The sequence below is a fragment of the Patiria miniata genome, unplaced genomic scaffold (assembly GCF_015706575.1).
Source record: "Patiria miniata isolate m_02_andy unplaced genomic scaffold, ASM1570657v1 HiC_scaffold_16, whole genome shotgun sequence".
Taxonomy (NCBI): Eukaryota; Metazoa; Echinodermata; class Asteroidea; order Valvatida; family Asterinidae; genus Patiria; species Patiria miniata.
Window position 1 is genome coordinate 13,129,190 of NW_024037054.1, and position 19,496 is coordinate 13,148,685.

A 19,496-nucleotide genomic window follows, 5' to 3' on the forward strand; every position below is an offset into this window, starting at 1 on the left:
GCACTTGTTTGCAATCGATTACAAGCCTAAGAACGGGTACGAGCCAGCTAGACTGGTTCCCTGACCTTACAAAACTGCTGTGTTTCTTCTTATATGGAGTCAGGGAATCAGACTACAGGAAAATGATCGTTTTTCTTGGTTTTTATAGCATTTTCGAACCCAAAACCTCAAAAAAGTCAGTGTAACTATATTTACTATATATTTCCAACCCCCCCCCCCCCCCAATTCCATCCATTTCTGAAAATTACAGCAAAAGCAAATGATGTATATTCCCTTTAATATACTGACAGATTTTTTGTTTGCTTTACTTAAAAACAATAGCTAATAAAACCCTACTGTAATATCAGTGATGAACATTAAAGGTTAAGTTAAAATCCATGTCAATGAACATATCTGTTTGTAAAATTGTGTAAATATACATGTATATCTCAGTTCATAATAAAAATGGTCAACAGTTTGGGTTTTTTTTCAAGAAATTTAAAGACGGTGTTTTTTGTCATTTTATCCAGTTGATTCAGGGCTCGCTCGTAGTCGATTGGGAGTATTAAAAGGTGTTTAAGTTGATTTGTTTTTTATCACCCTGGTTTTTTAAAGATTTGATTTTCATTACTTAGCCGATAGTAATTCATTTTTTCATCCATTTTTTCAAGGTCATACACTTTATACAAACATTTGATAGAGTTACATGACCACTCTAGATGCAATTGTTTATCCATTTCCCCTATCATCAGGACCAGGGCCCCGTAGGGGGTCAAAATGCGGCGCCCCCCTTTAAAAAAAACATTCTAAATAGTTCCTCAAATTCACGTTTTGGGGCAAGGTCACGAAAAATGATTTGCCACCCCCCCCCCCCCCCCCCCACCTCCAGAAAAAGTAGGTATAGAGGTCTGTAGTGGTGACATTATTTGGGTTTTAAAAGCTGTGTTATAGAAGGAAATTAACTGACCCGAAGAACGTTTGTACCAAATTTGAAAACAATTTAATGTAGAAATCGTACAAAAGGATGGATGACGAGTTCAAACTAAAGCTGAACAATATATGCTGACATTGGGTTACGGATTTACAGATGCGAAAAACTTTCCGAATTCGTACAGCGTTAGCAAACAAAGTACCGGTATGCCATCTTCTTTTCTTGTCAGACAACCAAAGGCCTCACAAAGCGTCTCTGCGAAGACAAGAACCAGAAGTCAGGCAATCGGGTATCCTCCTGCAGCAGGTAGTCAACATCCACGCCATCACCATCGACGATTTTTTCATGCGAGCGCTGCAGAGAGAACGTGTTTTTTTGCGCTTTGGTCTGACTCACCACACCCGCTTGAACAGCTGCCTTATGCAGCTAAAGTTAAACATGACGAGGGGAACGAAAGAAAGATACTCAACAAAACTATTTTTCGAACAAAAGTATGCTCTGATATAGTAATATACCATCTTGTGGTGGCAGCAGCGCAACCAAATGACGGCATTAGGTTATACAGAATTGGCCAACCAATTCCTGCAAAATTTACGCGCCCACCACTACCTGCTCTCTCACCCTGGTATTGGATCATTTGCATGTGCAAGATTTTTGAACACGTATGCAAATGAGGAATAGTCTGCTGCCTGCCTGTGCGTTACATTTGCGTTTGTTTTTGTATGCGGTGTCTGGTGTAAAAAAAACAGAGTCAATTCGTCGCAGCGCGAGCATGGCGTGAGTAACGAAAACACGATTTTAAACTGTAACGATCTTAACGAAACAACATGCAGTATCACGTCATATTAATATTAACAAATTGGAAAGGAAATGCATATTTTCGAGAATGTGTGGACGAATGATCGCGAAAAACACGTACTGCACGTTGTGAATATCAATACCAAGTACACGATATAAATCCATTTCCAGCCAATTGCGGTATCGAATCAGGATACAGGTTTAGGAAAATTTCAAATTAGAAGGCAAGTCACTGTTGTTGTGAAGCCATTTTATGACGTTTAGGACCTTTCAGCTTCAATTCAGTGATCATCTGACATCCCTGTCCATTCGGCGCCATAATTGGGCGAAACGTTTAGATAGATCGATGATTATAAAGTAACATTCAAATGAAAAAAATCATCATGAATTTCCCATCTGATATTTCAACAGCAAGAAGTCTGTCCTGTTCACAAGGTCCGTCAGCTTGGGTATGATGCTCAGCAAGCCGCGGTAGAATTGCCGCTCCTCTGGCCCTTCAAAGTACTCTTCGGGCAAAGCGTCCACGCTCGGGTGGTCCAACTTGGTCAGGTCCGTGTCCCGATTAGTCAGATTGGACCACGTGGTCAGGATGACCTCAAGGTCTTCCCTGGTCCGCCGCTGCCGCTGGTTCTCCATCTCCTCAGGCAGCTGACGCAGCGTGTGGTAGACGTTCATCTTGACGTGCTGACGGAGGAGCCGGAAGTTGTGGAGGTTGTTTAGGAAGGTTTTCAGCAGGGAACGGAGGTCGATGGCCGGAAGGTCAATTGTCTCATCGAAGGTCCAGGATGAAATGCAATCTTCCAGCATCCGGAGAGAGGAGAAACACTGGACCTGCCGGTAGGTACGTATAATAAATCAAAACGTTTTCTTTAACCGGTACTCAATTTTTATCTAGTTTGATCGTTTTGTCAAAAAAGTAAGAAAATACATTCGTCAACTTTGACAAGTATCCGTCACAGTGGTAAAAAGGCTTAAAGGTTCGGCAAGTGGTTCAAGGTTCGGCAAGTGCGGGATGCCGATTTTTGTTCATTTTATAGCGTTTTGTACTGCTTCAAAATCTCACAAAATCACTTACTGACCACACACGAGCGCGTTTTGATTCTCTGCATGCCATGCAAGGTATTATTTACGCTATTATAACCCAACGCTAAAATCAGTAACTGACAAGTGGTTCTTGCTATTATTATTAAAACGGCGATAACTTTGATCATTTCATTTTCATTTCATTTCATTTATTAATTTCACAGGTAAAAATTCAAGTACAGACAATAAGAACAGTAAAGAAAACAAAAACAGGCACATACAGTTAGGAGAGAGAACAAGAAAAAGAGAAGAAAAAAAAGTAGCACCCCTGATGGATTTTAAAAAAGTAAACTAAATTACTATCGAGTTAATCTCCTGATGCCACAATTTAAGAAGAGACAATACAAAAGGACATTACAAATGGACATTATTAAAACATGGCTTACAGTATAAGAATATAGAACTATACAAGCAGTTAAAACTTTAAAAGCACAAATGGGCATTAAAAAATACAGATTCGGTAAAAAAAACAAGCAGCAAGGTATTTGAATGGGCAAGGCAACTAGAAATTTAAACTGTTTTGGTCAAGGGGACCTCCTGGCCAGGGACTAATAAATGATTTCTGAGAGAATTTGTAAAGGAGGATAAACTATGGATAATTGTATCTTTAATGCAGGCCGGTAGTTCATCCCATAATCTAGGGAATCTGTGAAAAAGAGAATGATGGGCAGCATTGGAACGAGCCCGATGATGGACAAATTTAACAGATTCGATATGTCTACAATTAATGGGAATTAGAGTGTCAGTGTCAACGTCAAATTTATTATATAAACATTTAATAACAAACGTAATTGAAAGAAAATGAACCCTGTTGATTAAAAGAGGCAGACCCAGCTTGACACACCTGTCTGAATATTCAATTTCATTTACAGAATCAATTAAAACCCTTCTCGGCAGACCCAAACAAAAACGGGTGAATCGCCTCTGTACCTTCTCTAGCGTTTTTTGCTGAGTCGAAAGAACAGGGCACCAGACTGGAGCTGCGTATTCAAGTATGGGTCTGCTAATTGAGCGATAAAGTGAAGTCAGAATGTTAGGGTTTCTAGTTTTAACTACTCTACCAATAAATCCGTTGAGTCTAGTGGCTTTGGAAGTGACTTTATTAACATGTGTTTTCCAGCTTAAGTCCCTGGAGATAATAACACCCAAGTATTTGTAACTATCCACATTTTCCAAAGTGTTTTCAGCAATTTTATACAGTGGTTTAGCAGGGTTTCTAGACCTGGTCACAGTCATCAATTTACACTTATTTGGGTTTAAAGTCATACAGTTTAGATTACACCAAGTGTTTATGTGCTGCAGGTCATCCTGGAGTGCCACTTCATCCTCTTGATTTTTAATGACTCTGTACAAGACAGTGTCATCTGCATACTGACGGAGATTAGATTGAATGCAAAATGGTAAATCAAAAGCAAAGATATTGAAAAGAATAGGTGCAAGAACAGCACCCTGTGGCACGCCAGAATGAACTGCAGCCCAGTCAGATGATGAACCCATAAACTGAACCCGTTGATCATTGATTATAAAGGTTATACCATTGTTTTGTAAGTTTGTTCAAGTTTAGCGGCAAAAGGGCGATACTTTCCTCAACGATGCACCTGTACTCGACTAGAAAAGAGTCCTATAAAAACCAAAGCAATTTTGAAAACTGTAGCTAGTTCAATTCTTTGTTCAAATACAAGCTCCAACTTAATTGAGGTGGGAACCTTCATCTTGATGCCATAAAACTCCATTAAAAAACTGCATATAGACCTTCATGTGTTAGTGGGAAGACCATGGTTTTGTATCTCGTGGATAGGCACGAGTAGACCTTTGTGGTCATCCCTTGTTACTGAAACCAAGTAACACGATTATATAAATACTACATCTTATTTCTATAAAATAATTAGAAAAAAAATAATTGTAAAACCATGACAAGCGAATCGCCATTTGTTCGGTTTGTGCAGCTTGAATTGATGCAGGCAGAATACTTTGAAACTCTGTAATCTTGTCTTGGGGCTTTTTCATCCATTTGTGTGTTTAATGTTTCTTGGAAGTACAATCAATTGCTACACATAATGATCTGAGGTCGCTGGGTTGGGCATCTTAATATTACAACTGTTGGTATTGTCTGGGTACAAAGGTTGACCGTTCCTCCTGATTTCCCAAAGAATCTTCTCATCATGAGCGACCAGTTTAATACGCAAAATGATAGCTCTGGTGATTTGTGCCCCATTTTGTTGGGTTGGGTCTCATCATTATAGGCCTACCATTGCCTACCTGCTCAGGCCTGATCCGTCGGAGAGCTTTGATGAAGTACCGCACGGCCTTGTCAAACTTGCTGGTGCAGACCAGGGTGGCGTGTAGCTGCTCCTGGTAGTGGGTGTGTAGCTTCCGGACCAGTAGAAGAAACTGCGCCTTCTGTTCAGCTGCCTCTGCGGATGAAATGAAAAGAAAATGGCACAAGTCAAAGAGGGAATCTAGACAACCCTGCTGGTTATACCTCGACCTACTCTCCCAAAGGATCGGTTGTAAGGCGATGGCACGATTGATGGTGGACTTGTTTGCTAAAGAATCTTCCTATACCCAATTCTCGTATGGTTGGAACTCGGCAAGCATCTCCGGTTTTTAATATCCTTTTCTAGTCTGCAGTGTTGGACCCTGTTGCAACAAACAGATATATGTTGTTTAGTTATAGCTTAACTGGGTCCAAGTGCACACGGAGACAATATTTTAAAAACTTCAGCCAAGAAAATAGGTATCTGCCACTGTGTTTACACCTACAAAGAACTTGAGTGATTCCAGATAGGCTACTACGTCATAGGCAGGCACCCCGAATTCAAATCTTCACGTATGGAGGTTCGCTCAGTTAAAATCGCCTTGTCTTCCGACCCACGCAACCTTATATCATCCCACCCAGACTAACATCTGCATTGGATGTCTAGTCCGTAGCTATTATGCCGTGGATTTGACCCAGAACTTGGGTTTTTTCCTCCCTCCTCTAAAACTATTTAATGAAGACGTAATTCTTCGTTGTCTACTATCCATATAAATTTCATTCGTCATTGGCTTCATTACTACATTATTATAGAAAATAAAAGGCGTCTGCTGCTATGTACATGGGTAGGATTATATACCATTACAGCCTAATAATTCTTCCACGAGTGCAGAGTGCCATTTAAAATATAAGGAATCCGTTGATTGAAAGTGAAGATTTGTTTTACTGACCGCCGCTAAGACGATTGTCAATGTCGTCGTCCTCCCAAGAAGCATTGGATAAAGCCGCCATATGGTGCTGCATTGCCTAGTAAACAGGAATTCCGATGGAGCAACTTGGTTTAGTACCCAATACACAGTTCTGTCCTTCAAGTCCACTTTTATATACGATTATGTTGAGAAAGAAAGCCTGCTTCTCCAAACGTGCACCGTTCGTCGTCGTTGATTCAAACTTTAGTTTGTCAATCAACGTGAGCTTAGAAAATGATCCAGTTTCCAGACTGCTATAGTTTTAACTTCAGGGAATCGAGAATGCATCTAAAGCGTGAAATGGTATAGGACACATTCTTTCTCAGGTATATACAGACTGTTATAAATCTCGCCTTGCACGGCCAAGTTAAGGCTAGCCTGAACTTTCCTTACAGTGGTCACACTGCTGCAGCAGCAATTGGCAGCAAGAGGTTCCCAGGCCTCTAGTTTGCAACAGGTTCCCAAAAGTCGTAAACCTTTGAACACACATCATTATAATGTATTTCGTGTTTGATTTAGCGCGGTAGCACGGCCAGCAACGCTGTTCGCATTCATCACTAAGTGACGAAAATCGAACTCTGCAAAAAGTAAACGCCACCCGTTAAATACAATGAGTGCTTGTTGAAAGAGTTTTACGTTTAATACATCGCACCACTTAGCGACCCTGAAATTATTATTGACTCTCTAATTCATTTATCGTTCACATGAATCATACAAAGCAGGGCATATAGGCCGCATGTTTTACATGTTGTTCTACATAGGGTGGAACTTAACACGTACGTGTTAGGTATACAGTTACCGTTTTGCTCCATCAGTAACAATGTCATAAAATAATTGCAATTAGTAATCATTGACCTCATTAATTAATTGAAGGAAATTAATGGAGCCGAAGGTTTGAGAATTAGGGAAATGCATCTATTTGCCCATTGATAATAAATTACCGGTCTTAAAATCAACTAAATGTATATCTTTAGTCACCACGAGTAATTGCCAGGGGAGAATCTAGGTTATAGGGTTGCCAATTGGGAAAGACGGAACTATGCATTGTGGAATAAAATACCTCGAGGTAGTTGCATGTAAACCCCACAAAATCACAACTACTGTACGCATGCATGGTATATACATGTATATGATGAGAAGGCCCTTTACATTCATTTGGGAACCGATCAACCGATTTATTCGCTAACAAAGGTTGAATTTAAGATATTAAAGGGTCGCAATCTTTTCAGTTTAGTTTGGAATCCGGAAAGGGACTTGTTGACTACAGTGTTGACTACAACGCTGAAAATGATAATCTTTGCCTGGATTTATATGCCCCTTGGGTATAGGGGGGGGGAAACAGGAGCAAAAACATGGATAATCTCTTTGAGTTTGAGAGTTATTAGAGATGTTCAAAGGGCAAGTGATCCGGCGAATCGGACTGGAAACACTCCAAAACTAATTTGGGTTTTTTGTGGGTTTTTTTGGAGGGCTGTAATTTTTTGTGGGGGCGGCACTATAAGAAGTGGGCTAATTTCACAAAATTAATTTAATCTCAACAACATTTCCTTCCGTGTAATACCGATAAGATATGATATTCTAATACCTTGGCGTAAAACTCATACGCGGACATACATGTTTGAACGGTGACCCAACATAATACATAGCCAGGTATATCCCCCGCCCAAATCATTGGTACGTGCAGTTTGACGGAGATATTATCTTGTTTAGTTTTGACTTGATCACACGAGTCCGGTCCACAATATTTTTTGTACGTTTTCCAATGCTTGATTAGAATTAAACGTTATGCCTTACTTTTGTATAATTATGTACGTGTGTATACAGTTTACTCTAATATTCTTAGGAAATGTTGAGGGTAAAAAGTACACTAGTTTTGCTGCAAGCAATATGTTGTTGATAGTTTTCGCGGTAGTTGAATATTGGATTGATGGAGGACTCTCGTTTGAACGGTTGATTGATTGAGGACTCTCGATATGCTGCATGTGTGAAAAATAAGAGCTCTAGGCACGAAAGGAAAACTGTTAATGATATGAGAAGTTGAGAAGACTGCAGGCGTGTGGCGCCTACCAGTTTTAGCAATAGCAGAATTCAAAGTGTTAAATGCCCCATGCAAAGGTCTCTTTTGTTGTATTTGGTCCTCAATGTCCTACCGATCACTGTGACCCAGCACTGAACGCCCAGGTTAATATTCGTTGTAAACATGTTGATGTCGCCATCCGTATAACATATGTGGATGGACGAGGCACTCCGCGCCAGTATAATACAGTCGCCATCCGACTTATCACGAGTTGTACATTAACTATAAAAAGAGGATAAGAAACTGTAGGCCTATGTGTCATTTTCAACAATGACCACACGTTGATTAGTAAAGCTTTATCAAGAACAGTGGAATTAGCGATGTATTGTTAAGGTCGGGGTCTACCCGATGTTCCCCAATACCGATGTTCATGGTTAGGGTTAGGGTTAGGGTTAGGGTTATAGGGTATGGGATTTCGGGGAACATTGGTATTGGGGAACATATCGGTATTGGGGAACATAGGTATGTATCCGTTAAAGTCGTAGCGCAATTATTGATTACCAGCAATTACTTAAGGTTGGGGGTTGTTTGTGTAGACATTTATAGGCTGTACCGATGTACACTTTTAGCAACCTAAAAGGAGCGTGTTGTGGAACAAAATTCACATGAGACAAAATGTTAACAAAAAAACTTAAATCGTACATAACGTACCACACGACACAAGAATTATACTTTAAAAAAAAGTAATCATTAGGTGTGTGACGTGTATTATTAACCTTACCTGGCTTTGTTTTGTGCCTCATTTTTGTTCCTTCAAATGTCGTGTATCCCTGGTCCTAAATGTTGAATTAAACTGAATTGAGCTGTAATCGCGACTTCCACGCGCTAACGTTACGCGCGTCTTGCACAATGGAAATCAATAGGAATTTTACCGCCTATGTCAACCGTTGTCATTTGTTGAATGACATATCAATATGAAGAGCCAAGCACATCCTCTTTTTAATGAGGGTGAAAAAGCAATACATGTTAGTAAAAAAAAATCCCTTCAGACTCATTTTGTCGGATCGGGTCATTTATTATAGCCTATTATATTGCTTTCATTCATAATTCCTATGACGCTATTTGCAGGGGGTATTTTACGACAAAGGCAACAATATGAAACGATTTTGCCTACACAAAGACTTTAATTAACAGCGAAAGCCTTGATTTCCCATACCTTTTATTTGAGCAAATTGGTTGGCAATTCAACTCAAAACTTTCTATTTAAGTTCAAGGCACAATCTCAATTATAGTATTCCTGACTTCCGCATTTAGCGTATAATTAAACTCATTATTCATCCTGACAGTCTGACCTTGCCGCCCTCACGACCAGAGCGGTGATTTGGGAATATGGCTGTATTGTATTGTGTATTTCCATTGATCGGTTTGTGGGTTGAAGTAAGTCGCAAAACAAGTTTACCCAAACACGTACACATGCACACATAGGCCTAATCTACTTTCGCATACAAAATAGTGTTTCTGCAAAACGTATAGCAATATTCCTCGAAGCATCGGGAAAATCCTTTAGTACGCAGGTTTGATTTCCACATTAGGCCTTGCGGTTGTGTTTAAAATTTAAAATTCTACATGGAGAACTTCCCTAAAACAATGGTCCCAACATTTGGGTTTCGTTTTTTTTACTCACCCTGATATAGTCGTGTTATTTGTGACTCGGCATAATACCGGCTAATTCCGATTGCCGCAAGAACTAGACGAACGCCGAACTTTGAAAGCCAAATATTGACTGACCGAATGCCAATCTCTCCAAGACTGTTTTTTTAATACGTCATTTCGCCTCAAGAGCTGGAGACTTCCATTCAGGTGTTAATGATGCTCCGGATTTTTTTAAGGGAAAAGTTGGGTGTCTGATTGGCCGCTTGCAATGACGTAGCCCTCGACTTCAAACCTCTCCGGCCCTGGTTCGAATCCCCAACTAATGCCGACATATGACGGAGGACCGGATTTTCAATCACTACATGATACAACGGGTTCCTCCGGAGATTTCTTCTCACTTAAAGGTTTTTCTTGGGACTTATAGCATGCAGGTACAGTGCTTGTACACACAATGTTTAATTACTAGGAAGAGTTGAATAAATTAAAACTTAAAAAGTAAAAAATACCTATTGCAGGCGTAGTCTTTTTCGATGGTGGGTGAAGACGGTTCAAGTGGTCCATTATGATGGTGACGTTGCTGCTCGATGTGGACGCTGGCCGTGCAACTCTCCCGAAGGCGAGTCCGTGACAAGAGGGGAGTACTTTGCACTCGCACTCGTCGCGCTGCTCTGCGGAACCCGAACCGAGCGTACAACGAGAAGTGTAGGCGTGTCGTTGCGAAGTGCGCGAAAGCCACTGTCACGGTCACCACTGTGACAAAGCTTGAACCTCCATAAAGGACGATTAATCTTTGCTAACTTGTTTTGTGATCGATAAAAGGCCCACGTTCAATTTATCAGCAAGATGCTAATAAATATCGACAGATGAACAACAGCCGCACTTTTTTCATAACTGATATACTTTAGGCCTAATAACACACGCTGCGAATATTCCTTTGCGGTGAAAAGCTCTCCCTAATAAGAAACAGTGTACGTAACGGTTATACTTCTAGCTTCACTCGCATGAGACCGGCCGGTCCGTCAGACAAGCCAGCTCCGCCCGCAAAACAAAATGGTCCCAGCGATTATAGTCAAGCGTCTCTGATGTCACTGGCTGTTGCCTATGCCGAATATTGTCTGGGCCGCAGTTATACGTCTCACCAAAAATTCGATCGAAACTCTTGTAGAATCTCTCCATCAGCAACTCGATTGGGCCTTTAACCCAAAGGATACCGCACCGCTTGGAACCCTTGAATCATTGCCATATACCCAACTGCCAGTGTTGTTCGCGCAGCAATTTGCTCTGAATTTGACCTTTGCCGTCAAATTCTCAAGTTCTCGGGGAAAATGATGTAGTTGTAGCACCCAATGTGCAATTAAAATGCCCGTAAAAATACGAACTGGGTCGACGTACAGGGTTTTGATGTGAGGAGAGGGCGGGTCTCTACCCGTCAGTCATTCAGATTGAAGGTCTAAACACGGGATGACAGAAAACACTGAAATACATCTTTAAAAGGCCATGAGGATGTCAATATCAAGGCTGGCGCACTCATCATGCGCATTTACAAATGACAAGGATAATATTCGTTAATAAGCTTTTCTTTTGTAATGAGTAGCTGGTAAACTCCATTATTTCACATAATGGCAACTATATGTATTGTACTTAAAAAAGTATGTCATTGTTGCTTTAAATTGCACAAGTACTCAACTGAACGGTTATTTTTTTCTACAATGTGTACAGCTAGTCCTGCTGTCGACGGAGTACCGCAAATCATGTCACCTCATAACCCTTCTCGTTGTAATCTTATAGTGTCTCAGAATGCACACCCTGTAGTATTTTGGACATGATCCTATCCATGGGTGCACGCGAAATCTCTGGAGTGAACATATTGCAGTATCTTCCCCAGGGACAAAAACTGACTATTCTAGACTGCTAAAACCGTTGTTACTATGGCATGAATTAGTACATGTACACCTAGTCTCTCGTCCGTTAAATCATGGAGGTATAGCAGCAGTGATGTTGCAGCTGTTTATAAACAGTGAACAAAAATATTCATTAATGGGCACTGTTCTTCCTTGAAGACTATAAGACAAATTTCAGAAATATATATGTTTCTGGCAATCGTGAGTTTGTCGAGAAAAGGCACGAACCGAAGGGTTTCGGTGTTAGGTTATCTTCGTGGCGATAGTTTTGCGGATTATAGGCTTTCGCGCTTTTGTACAAACATTTTCGTGCCGGGCAACGGGTTGGAGTGGGTGTTGTTTGCTATCAACTAAGAGATCTTGTTGGATTCCAGAACGAGATTTTAATCACTTCCCTTGAATAATGGCCGTGGGTCAAAGGTCAAGTTTATACGCGAAGGTGCTTTGTGACGTTCCCATGGAAACGTTGTGAACTTCCCGTTCTTTTTCCCACATCAGTCTGCACCAGAAGTGGAATATATTAATGTTTGTCCGGTTTGGGATCTCTACCGTAATTGCAAAGAACGAAACAAATTCAGCTAGTATAGTGATTAACGATGTACTTAATTTTCATGATCAACAAATTCGACTGTATTTTCTCCCTCAATCGAATTCTCAACTAGGATGTTTCATTTTAACGTCATATTCTATGGGTGTCTGCAAACCTCTGGTTCTCAGTCCCCACATTATGAATTGTATTGACTGGTTTGATATTTTGACTCATATCTCCTACATCAGTTGACGTAGTCAAGTTGGGAGATTTCCTCGTGTTTCCTGAGAAAATGGTACATTGGGAAACTCTCACAAAAGAAATTATGTATAATGGGGATTAACTAACCAAAATCTACTTTCAGGGTCTTTTAGGGAAAAGTCCCGAGGAAATTGTATTAGCGACAATACAATCAATTCTTTGATTCAAATTTGTTTTAAGGAGGGAGTTGTTAAAATTTCAAAGTTACGAAAACACATGATGAAGTATACAACGCAAGAAATGAAACCAGGACTACACCAACAGCTATAACAAACAATTTTGTTAAACCTAGACTGATAAAAACCTGAAACTGAAAAAAAAACACATGTCAAAATCAAAAACAGTTAGTTCCAACATGGTTTTAACTTGATTTAAATAATTGTCTTTAAAGTACTAAAATCTGTAAAACAAGGAAAGAACGACCAATAATATGATAAGAAACAGTAAAACAAAAACAAAATCAAGTTCCATGATCATTTTGGTCTTATTAAAATGTAAACAGTGTCACATGTGCTCGCAAAGATGTCTTCCCCCCCAAAAAAAAATCTCCTGTGAAAAGTGTTTTCCCTAGTCTTTAGGCCACGACTGGATCGTTGGATTTTGTTCCCTTAATAATACAGCCAGTCCCTGGCAAACACGGTAGAGCCGCCGCGGCGGTAGAGGTCGCCATCAACTTACATGAGGACTTCAGTATTGTGCCCTCTACCATCACCGCAGCGGCTTTCCCGTGCTTATACACAGAGTTGTACATTGGGGTCCACTGTACTAATTCAAGCCCCATTGAAAACAGTGTAAAATCAACAAAGTTCAGGGCCAAGTAACATGCAAGCCAACATCACTGGGGTTTCGGAAACAAAAATTAAATTATTGTCTTGTCTTTCATCTTTTCATTTCTTTTCAATTTTACGTACATTAGCCAATTACATTTTTAAATATTCACCCCCAAATAAAATCACCTCCCGAAAAGTGATAGTTCCCAAGCCTGAATGTAGCCATTTGAAGAGTGGCACCCTTCCACTTTCACAGGCAAATAGGACCCATTTTTTATCCGTGATTTTATCAAGCCTGCCCTCAGATGGAAGCCCCAAAACCAGGGAGTTGATTCTTGGGTATATTTAAACAATTCCACCGTTTTTAAAGCCAAACGGTCTCCGTTTTCAAAAGAAATTGTGGGGGCACTTTTTATGCTAATCAGCTGGCGTAGAAATTCTCGCTTGAATTAGTTCAGTGCACCCTATTATAGGGTCCACTGTACTAATTCAAGCCCCATTGAAAACAGTGTAAAATCAACAAAGTTCAGGGCCAAGTAACATGCAAGCCAACATCACTGGGGTTTCGGAAACAAAAATTAAATTATTGTTTTGTCTTTCATCTTTTCATTTCTTTTCAATTTTACGTACATTAGCCAATTACATTTTTAAATATTCACACCCAAATAAAATCACCTCCCGAAAAGTGATAGTTCCCAAGCCTGAATGTAGCCATTTGAAGAGTGGCACCCTTCCACTTTCACAGGCAAATAGGACCCATTTTTTCATCCGTGATTTTATCAAGCCTGCCCTCAGATGGAAGCCCCAAAACCAGGGAGTTGATTCTTGGGTATATTTAAACAATTCCACCGTTTTTAAAGCCAAACGGTCTCCGTTTTCAAAAGAAATTGTGGGGGTACTTTTTATGCTAATCAGCTGGCGTAGAAATTCTCGCTTGAATTAGTTCAGTGCACCCATTGGGTTTTCTCGCCCGCGATGTGTGCACCTTTCTGTCCACGATGGGAATGAGGTACGTCCCATCGTTGGTAGCGCTACCCCCCCCCCCCCCCCCCCCCCCCCCCCCATCGGCGGTATCAATCTTATTAGCGGCAAATGACACTGAATCAAGGGAAACCTCAATGCAAACGGGTTCTTTATATTCTGAGATACAAGTTGGGCGATTCTGGTCCCGGATTGGCTACTCTGTCCCTCAATGATTTCTTGATCAGGTTGTCTTTGACTTCTGAAGGGGTCAAGTTGGGGTTCCTGCCCAGTTCCAAAGCGGCTGCACCTAGTGAGAAAATGGCATTGACGAAGTTGCGTAAGAAAACCCAGTTAAGAAAGATCGACTTTTTGGGTAGCAAATTGAAAAGAGATCTTTAATGGTTGCGGTAGTGAATGATTGGGGTTCACCCTGGTACTGAGAAAAGAAAATGATGAAGATTGCTATTGATATTGAGAATGACCACGACAGCAACAACAAAAAGAAATAACAGTTATGCCACTGATGGTTGGATTAACAGAAGCATGGCGATGGGGGCGGAGTTATATGTGTTGCCGGGGGAGGGTTGTCCCCACAGTGGTGACACGTACCACCCCCCCCCACCCCCCCCCCACCCCCCCCCCCCCCCCCACTCCACCATCACTACCGGCAAAAATAAAGTTTTTAATTAAAATTAATAATGTTCCAGGCTGAGTTACTGTGCACACACAAAAATTAGATAAGGGGAAAGCGTCATTTACTGTACTTCACGGTTTAGTGAGTCTTTTCGCTTATTTACCTGGCGCATATGCCCTTTACAAAAGGGCAGGTGAGTGCTATTTTCTTCGTGCTCTCAAAGGACAGAGTTTGTTTTAAACTGCTTGGTGATCAACATTTCACGTGTGGTGAGATACCCTAAAGGCTTTGCGTTTCCTTCGAGGTACTTAGCCGTCACCAGAGGCCTTTGGGTGTATAGAGAGAGGCAAATGAAAGTTACCCGCGACATGAGGGGTAGCCATAGACGTTCCGCTCTTGGTAGCCACGTCTCTGTCGGACTTGATACCAGCACTCAGGATGGAACTACCGGGACCGAAGATGTCAACGCAGGTGCCGTAGTTTGAGAAGTATGATCGAGCGTCGGTTTTCGTCACGGAACCCACAGTAATAGCCTACAAAATAAATAAGAAAAATATTGACTGTTTGATTCATCGAGGCAATTACGATATTGGTGAGACACCCAACAGCTTTTGATGAAGATTTAGAAAGGATTTAATCCTTCCTAATACGGAAGATAATAGGTATATGTTCCAACGTCATGCACCGAGGTACTGCAGAGTTATAGTGCCCGAATTAGATTACCTTTTCGGCACTTGCGGGCGATTTACGACAGGCTGAGTAATCGTTATTTCCCGCTGATACGACCACAGTGACGCCCGCATTGTGCATCTTGGCCACCACCATGTTCTGAGCGGTGGAGGCAGAACCACCGACTGACATGGAGACTACGGTAGGAGTCTTGGCGTGGACGGCAACCCAGTCCATTCCTACACGGGGGGGAGAGAATCGGTATTAAGGGCAAATGGGGCTGGTTTGCGCAGAAATTCGGTGAGCTCAATAGTACAATTGCTTAGTCTGGCTACAGTTTACCAGCTAGAAGTCGTGTTTATCATTATGGCTTGAGATTGGTTGAACTAAAATAACTACTAACACAAAAAAAGTGCCAAGGAGCATTTCCTGTAGTGAAACTAGTACCAGTTGGAAAAACGGTGTAAATCTGAACATACGGATACAACAAACTGTCGCACATTCTTAACTGTCGGGACAACACAACTGATGTCCCGTGGTATTATTGGGACCGCAAACGCTATGGGAACAGCAGAAAATCCCGATTACTCGGTCCTAATTTCTCTAACGATAAAAACACTTCCAAATAACGCAGTGAGTCCACCAACTGGCCTTGGAGGCACAATGACTTGGACACGTTTCGCTAGTTATTTGACTCAACACTGGTCGGCATGCCATTGACTTTTAGTGATTTGAGAACTTGAACACAACTCCTCCTGAAGCGCTTTTTAATTTAAAGATAAAAAATAATTCAAAGTAAAGAATAATTCATATCTATATGCACCTTCCATGACTCCTGACTTTGTTCCAGACCCACTGCATCCCAGCACTCTCACCGACCACAGAGTGACATTCTTAGCCACCCCGTAAGTCTTCCCACCCACTGTACCAGCGCAGTGCGTGCCGTGCCCCGTGCAATCCAGTCCCGCCCGACCGTCGTCGTAGATGTCGTAAGCGAAGTGGGCGCGGCCTCCGAATTCCTCGTGGGTGTAATGAATTCCCCCGTCGATGACGTAGACGTGAACACCAGTGCCGTCACCTGACATTGGTCAACCAAAGAAAGTTGGCTTTTAAATATCCAAGATTTAAAAGGTAGGCCAACGCATAAGTAAAATGTGTTTAAATAAATAGCACATCCTAGGCCTATCTTTATGCTCAGAGCTTTTACTTCTCGTTCCCCCGTCGTGTACCATCACCTACACCGCTCGATTTGCTGTATCCTGTCAGTCGTATTTTTTTCCCTTCAAAATGGCTGGTAACGGTACAGTATTGTCACAATCTGGTTTACCATTTATTAGTAAATTTAATTTAAAATGTCAACGGATTCAGTCTTTCTCCTTTAAAAAGTTGCATGTTTCTTGGCTGCTTTTGGCTTTGTGGTAAGCGCATTCCATAAAAACGGGAGATACAACTTTTACTCTTCTCTGTAGACCCTATTAACGAATGTTGCAATAAAGATACCGTATAATGACATGATTAATATATTCACAACATTTTTTTTACGGCGGTGTGCATGTAGAATGGGAAACCGGACCCATGTCGGGGCCCTGGTAAGACGGTAGCCTATACAATTCTCCTAGCCCAAGTTTAGAAATGTTGATAGTCAAATTTTATATAAAGCGAGGCATTATAGCCATTATTAATGATTATACATATACGTAGGCTTATTTGAAAATGTTCTCAACTTCTTTTTTGAGTGGTATGTTTGCAGGGCAGTCCTCTTTCATACACCACTGCTCCCAAGCGCAAAATTGGTTCCCAATAACCCCTAGGGCGCCTGACAAACAACGCTAAAATCTTTGTCTAACCTTGGGGGTTGAACTTTTCATCGAGGGGGAGATCGTCCTGATCTATACGGTCCAGTCCCCACGATCCCACGACGTCCGCGTATACTCGTCCATCTTGCTCAACATACTCGACACCATCTATGGAACGAACCTGCAATATAAAGTGAACCACAATTATATCCTTAATTCTACACGCTGTTGTGGATCTTTCAGCCGCTTGAAATAGACTGGCAGTTGCAGGCCACAATCCATGCCAATTTAAATGGTCTCTACAATGAACTTGTCCAACTTTCTACTCCTCTTAAATGTATGAAAACTATTTGACATCCCTTTTTGGTTAATTTTATTGAAAAGCGTACTTTAGTCTTTAAACATTTAAACTGTTCCATTCTTTTCTGGACAACTGAGGGCGCTGTTGCTATGATGTCATTTCAGGAAGACACTGTTCAGTACAGTTTAGGGGGTTTCTACTCAAATTGTGAACCCACAGTGTTGATCATTGAAAACATTTGTGAGAAACGGTTGCTCATTGGCTAACTGTGATGTACTTACACAACAACGATTCACCAAAGAAAAAAATGTTGATGACTGCAGCACATTATCCAAACTTCTAGCAAACTTTTGTGCTGAAATAGCTGTAACGTTGAGGTTTCTACCCGGAATGACATCACCTTTTTGCTCATGAATATGCTTATTTCATCAGCACAAAAACCAAAAAGGCACCAAATACTCAAAATTGAAAATAAGGTTTAATTGGACAAACAGGTGCATTTTTAAGGATTGCATATTAAACATTACATTGTAGGCCCCTATGAGCCCTTTAAACGGATAAGGAGACTTCGATTCGGGCAGTAAGACAAACTAAATAGCAAAATGTCTCAATTCAAGAAAGAAAGAGCTAGTATCAGAATCAGGGAATCAAGAAAAATCAATTCCTCTGCACGAGATAAGCCAACCGTAAAAATTATTAATATCAACCGAAAGCACTTTTTAAAAACCTTTCCTCTTGATCTTGTTCGCGCACTTCTTGTTGGTGCTTGAAACTCACCGAATCTACTTGATCATCTGGCATATCCACAACTGCCATACCGAAGACGTTAGATGTTCTCTTGATGGCGTTTGGAAAACCAGATCGCGTCAGTTGCTCTTTGAATTCACCTTTCAGAAAAGCTCTTGCATGCTTGTCCTGTTCGCGAAAACCAAATATAGTCGACAGAGACAGGAGAGATGTGCTGGTTTGCATGATGTAAATTTAAAGCTTCTCATTTTTGACGTAAATAATTTCATGATTGCAAAGTTAATCTCATGTCGAAAAAAACTCATTTGGTATGAGAAACAAGCTTATTTATGAATTCGAAACGAACTGTGGGAAAGCCGTCATACCAAGCACAGAGCCATATATGCATGGTTACCCCAGTCGTCACACATTTGTGAATCAATCAAGTAAAAGTAAAATGAAAGGTTTGTTTTAACAATACCTTGATCTTGACGATGTAGCGATTTGGTATCGGTTCTTCATCGTAATACAAAGGCGCTAGCGGATCACAGCTTACCAGGGCGAAACATGCACACAAAAGAAGCAGCACACTCATGACTAAAAGAAGAAAAGACAATGCATGAGTTCCACAAGAACAATAAACATTACATGTTAACTAATCCTAAGTCAAGAAATCATGGCTGAAAACAGTAAAATGGTTTATTGATCAGATGATGCCTTAATTGGTAAGGTAATGAAGATCATGGCGACAAATAATTGACACGATCGAAAATGACGGTATTAAAGATTAACGACAGTAGTGAACTAAGCTATGTTACAAGCGGAGACAGGAATAGATCTACTGCAAAACCGATAAAGTGACGAATTTAAAAGCCCCAAACTCATCACCTCGCGAATGAGAAACACTTACCTAAATGGCGCAAAGTGCACACAAAACGATGTTAATAGGCCTATATGTGTTTTTTCTTTTCAAAATTTAGACGTAAGGTTTGTTTTCTTACCTGATCTTCGTTGTATTTTCATGCTTCAACACACAACAGAAACCGTTTCACGAACACAGCCGTCTTCGTTGACCCTAACAGACTTGATAATGGTTGGAGCTAATCCATGTAGAGTCAATAGTGCGGGACTTCAGTGAGACCTATCGGGCGCTGGTTTTCATCTTTAACCTTTGTACCGATGTATCGTTAACCGATGTACGGGGTACGCAGGTACCACAAAAATAGGTTATGTATATTTATCTTACTGACTAATAAGCAT

General features: G+C 40.9%; 1 protein-coding gene across 1 annotated transcript; it reads right to left on the reverse strand.

Annotated features, from left to right (window-relative positions):
- Positions 1 to 14,191: 14,191 nt before the first annotated feature.
- On the reverse strand, positions 14,192 to 19,358 carry LOC119723042 (extracellular serine proteinase-like). Its single transcript, XM_038193524.1, has 8 exons — positions 19,238 to 19,358; positions 18,718 to 18,833; positions 18,288 to 18,425; positions 17,261 to 17,390; positions 16,237 to 16,491; positions 15,468 to 15,652; positions 15,106 to 15,277; positions 14,192 to 14,417 (listed from the first exon to the last, which is right to left on the reverse strand). Exons 1-8 carry the CDS (start codon positions 19,257 to 19,259, stop codon positions 14,281 to 14,283), a joined length of 1,155 nt encoding a protein of 384 aa, XP_038049452.1. The 5' UTR covers positions 19,260 to 19,358; the 3' UTR covers positions 14,192 to 14,280.
- Between the last annotated feature and the right edge of the window lie 138 nt (positions 19,359 to 19,496).

Excerpts from the sequence above, each read along its gene's own strand:
- LOC119723042 (XM_038193524.1), bottom strand. The coding sequence starts at position 19,259 with ATGAAAATACAACGAAGATCAG. Across the intron at positions 17,391-18,287 it reads CAGATGATCAAGTAGATTCG|GTTCGTTCCATAGATGGTGT; the intron begins GTGAGTTTCAAG and ends TTTATATTGCAG. Across the intron at positions 16,492-17,260 it reads TGAAAAGTTCAACCCCCAAG|GTGACGGCACTGGTGTTCAC; the intron begins GTTAGACAAAGA and ends GACCAATGTCAG.